Source organism: Cryptomeria japonica, chromosome 5 (assembly GCF_030272615.1).
Source record: "Cryptomeria japonica chromosome 5, Sugi_1.0, whole genome shotgun sequence".
Classification (NCBI taxonomy): domain Eukaryota; kingdom Viridiplantae; phylum Streptophyta; class Pinopsida; order Cupressales; family Cupressaceae; genus Cryptomeria; species Cryptomeria japonica.
This window is the reverse complement of record NC_081409.1, coordinates 667,905,914-667,908,559: the sequence shown is the minus strand read 5'-3', so window position 1 is coordinate 667,908,559 and position 2,646 is coordinate 667,905,914. Positions and strand designations below refer to the sequence as shown.

Sequence of the window (2,646 nt, the reverse complement as noted above, 5' to 3'; positions counted from 1 at the left end):
AGACAATGCAAACTAAAACCTATACAGTGAAATCCAGAAACTAAACAATAATGACCTTTTATTTTAGAATTTATCACTGCCTCCACTTACTTCTAAAATTTACTCTACATATGCACTCACAAACTGTAGTGAGGATGATCCCTTTGTTTCCAAGTGAGTCTAGTTTTCTATCATAAGATATGTAAAACCTTGACGATTCAATTGATTTTCTTGATTTTAAGGTTATTTGTAACATATTATGACTTCAAATGTGTGTAATAAAATGGCAGAGGAAGACATGAAGAATATTGAAGAAGAGAAGAATCGGGAGCCCAATAACAGTCAGCACATTGATATCAAGTACACAGAAAACCATGAAGGTCCCAACAGTAATGATCAAAACATTTTAGATAGTAATGATGTTGACAGGAACACAAAGAGTGGTAAAATTCTATTCGATAATGCTCATGTTGATGGGGACATGGTTAGTTATAGTCAAATTATTTCTGAAGAAGATATTATCAATTTTGATGAGGCCATTAGAAGTCATAATCAAACTGTTTCAAATGGGAATGGGAAAGAAAATATTGTTTACGTGACAATGAGCAATCCTAGCCACAGTTTATCTGATGATGATGAGACCATGAGAAATCTTAATCAAACTATTTCTGAAGATAATGATGACGATGATAGTTCAGAAGATGACGATGATAGTTCAGAAGATATATTTGATGATGATGATGATAGTTCAGAAGACAATAATGACGATTCTGATAGTTCAGAAGATAATGATGATGATGGTAGTTCAGAAGATAATAATGATGATGATGATAGTTCATATGATAATTACTACGGTGATCAAAAGACTACCAGCACTCTTAGTGAAAATATTTCTGATGATGAAACCATGAGCTATTCCAATCAAGCTGTTTCCATTGATCATATTAACGAAACTGTAAACACTGAACATGAAAGTAGCAGAGATGGTATTATTGAAGGTGGCATATATGATGATGATGCAGAAGAAGATGATGAAGTTGAAGATGAGACTTATCAATGCTCTCATAATGACTTAAAAGATGATGATTTAGACCATGCCAAGAAGCTATGTGTTAATACTAAGCTTTCAAGGGATAAATTGGAGTTACTGGTGCCAGAACGAGACTCTTTGACCTCTGATCAATCATTTATGGGAGGAGATCTGATGTCTTCTAATCAGGATTCTTTTGATGATACTAAAGTAACTGACCATACACACGATCATGATAATACCAATTCCTCTACAGTGTCAACAGCAGCTGAAACTAGTAAAGAAAAAACAATAGAAATTAGTCTCCTAAAACTTGCCCATGTTCAAATAAAAGAATCCAAACAGAGTGATCAAAATCAAGATAAATTCCAAGATTATGAAAACAATAATACCGACAAAATGGATCACATTGTGGAATCCAAACAGGTTAATCAAAATCAGCATAATGAAAACAATGATATTGACAAAATAGATCACATCATGGCTGAAGAAGATGAAAAAAAGAAAGTCAAAGAGTTCAATGATAATGACAAAGTAGATCACATTGTGGCTGAAGCCAATGAAACAAACAAACTCATTGAAGACAATGGTAAAGTAGATCACATTGTGGCTGAAGCCAGTGAAACAAACAAACTTAGTGAAGACAATGGTAAAGGAGAAAATGAGAAGTTGCATACTTCAGATATTGGAGTATTAACTGACAGTATTTCCTCATCTGATCAGAAGGCAATGCGAGTAATAAACCAAGCTAAAACTTTCTTTGGTTATGTACCTCAAACGAAGCGTCCTATAAGGGAGGAGGGACAAGAAGAGCACATGCAATATGAATATGAAGCCCATCATCTCAATCATGATCTATACCATGTTCCTCAGTTTGGAGATGATGCTGCCAGAAAGGAAAGTAAGAACACGAATAACACACTAACATATGATATGGAAGTACAGACTGATAACGTTGACACTTATCCAGAAGCAGATGTTCATGAATCCAGGACTATAGAAGTACAGACTGATAATGTTCATGAATCCAGGACTATGGAAGTACAGACTGATAATATTGGCACTTATCCAGTAGCAAATGTTCATGAATCCAGGACTATGGAAGTTCAGACTGATAATATTGACACTTATCCAGTAGCAAATGTTCATGAATCCAGGACTCTGGAAGTACAGACTGACACTTATCCAGTGGCAAATGTTCAGGAATCCAGGACTACATGTAAACGAATTAGATTGTCAAACTCTTCACCAAGACCTCTGGCAACTGTAACTATTGATATATATAGCCGAGGAAGAACATACTATTCTTAAATCTCATTAAATTGTGTTGTAAATAAAATGCATGGCTAACAATGGCGAAAAGTAGATGGATTATAAGACAGTTCCATCAAAAGCTGGTAAATATAACCAGTAGATAAAAGATTTATTACGTTTCCTCACGAATAAAATATTAAATTTGCATTGATTATTTAATCGTTATTAGTAACCCAAAACCAATATTTGAGTTAAACTCCTCAGATTCAGATTTATATGTTAGTAGCACCCCTCTATCTAGAACGAAAAGCATAATGACTCAGAAACTCAATATAGTACAATAAGTTGCATTCTAATAAAGCAATAAAGTAACAAAATACATA

General features: G+C 34.0%; 1 protein-coding gene across 1 annotated transcript; it reads left to right on the top strand.

The window, feature by feature from the left end:
* The first annotated feature begins 262 nt into the window (after positions 1–262).
* LOC131074987 (uncharacterized) lies at positions 263–2,320 on the top strand. The gene has a single exon (XM_058011740.2). The coding sequence runs from the start codon at positions 263–265 to the stop codon at positions 2,318–2,320; it is 2,058 nt and encodes a 685-aa protein (XP_057867723.2).
* Positions 2,321–2,646: the final 326 nt, after the last annotated feature.

Bases quoted from the DNA above. Each gene is read 5' to 3' on its own strand.
- LOC131074987 (XM_058011740.2), top strand. From the start codon at position 263: ATGGCAGAGGAAGACATGAAGAATATTGAAGAAGAGAAGAATCGGGAG.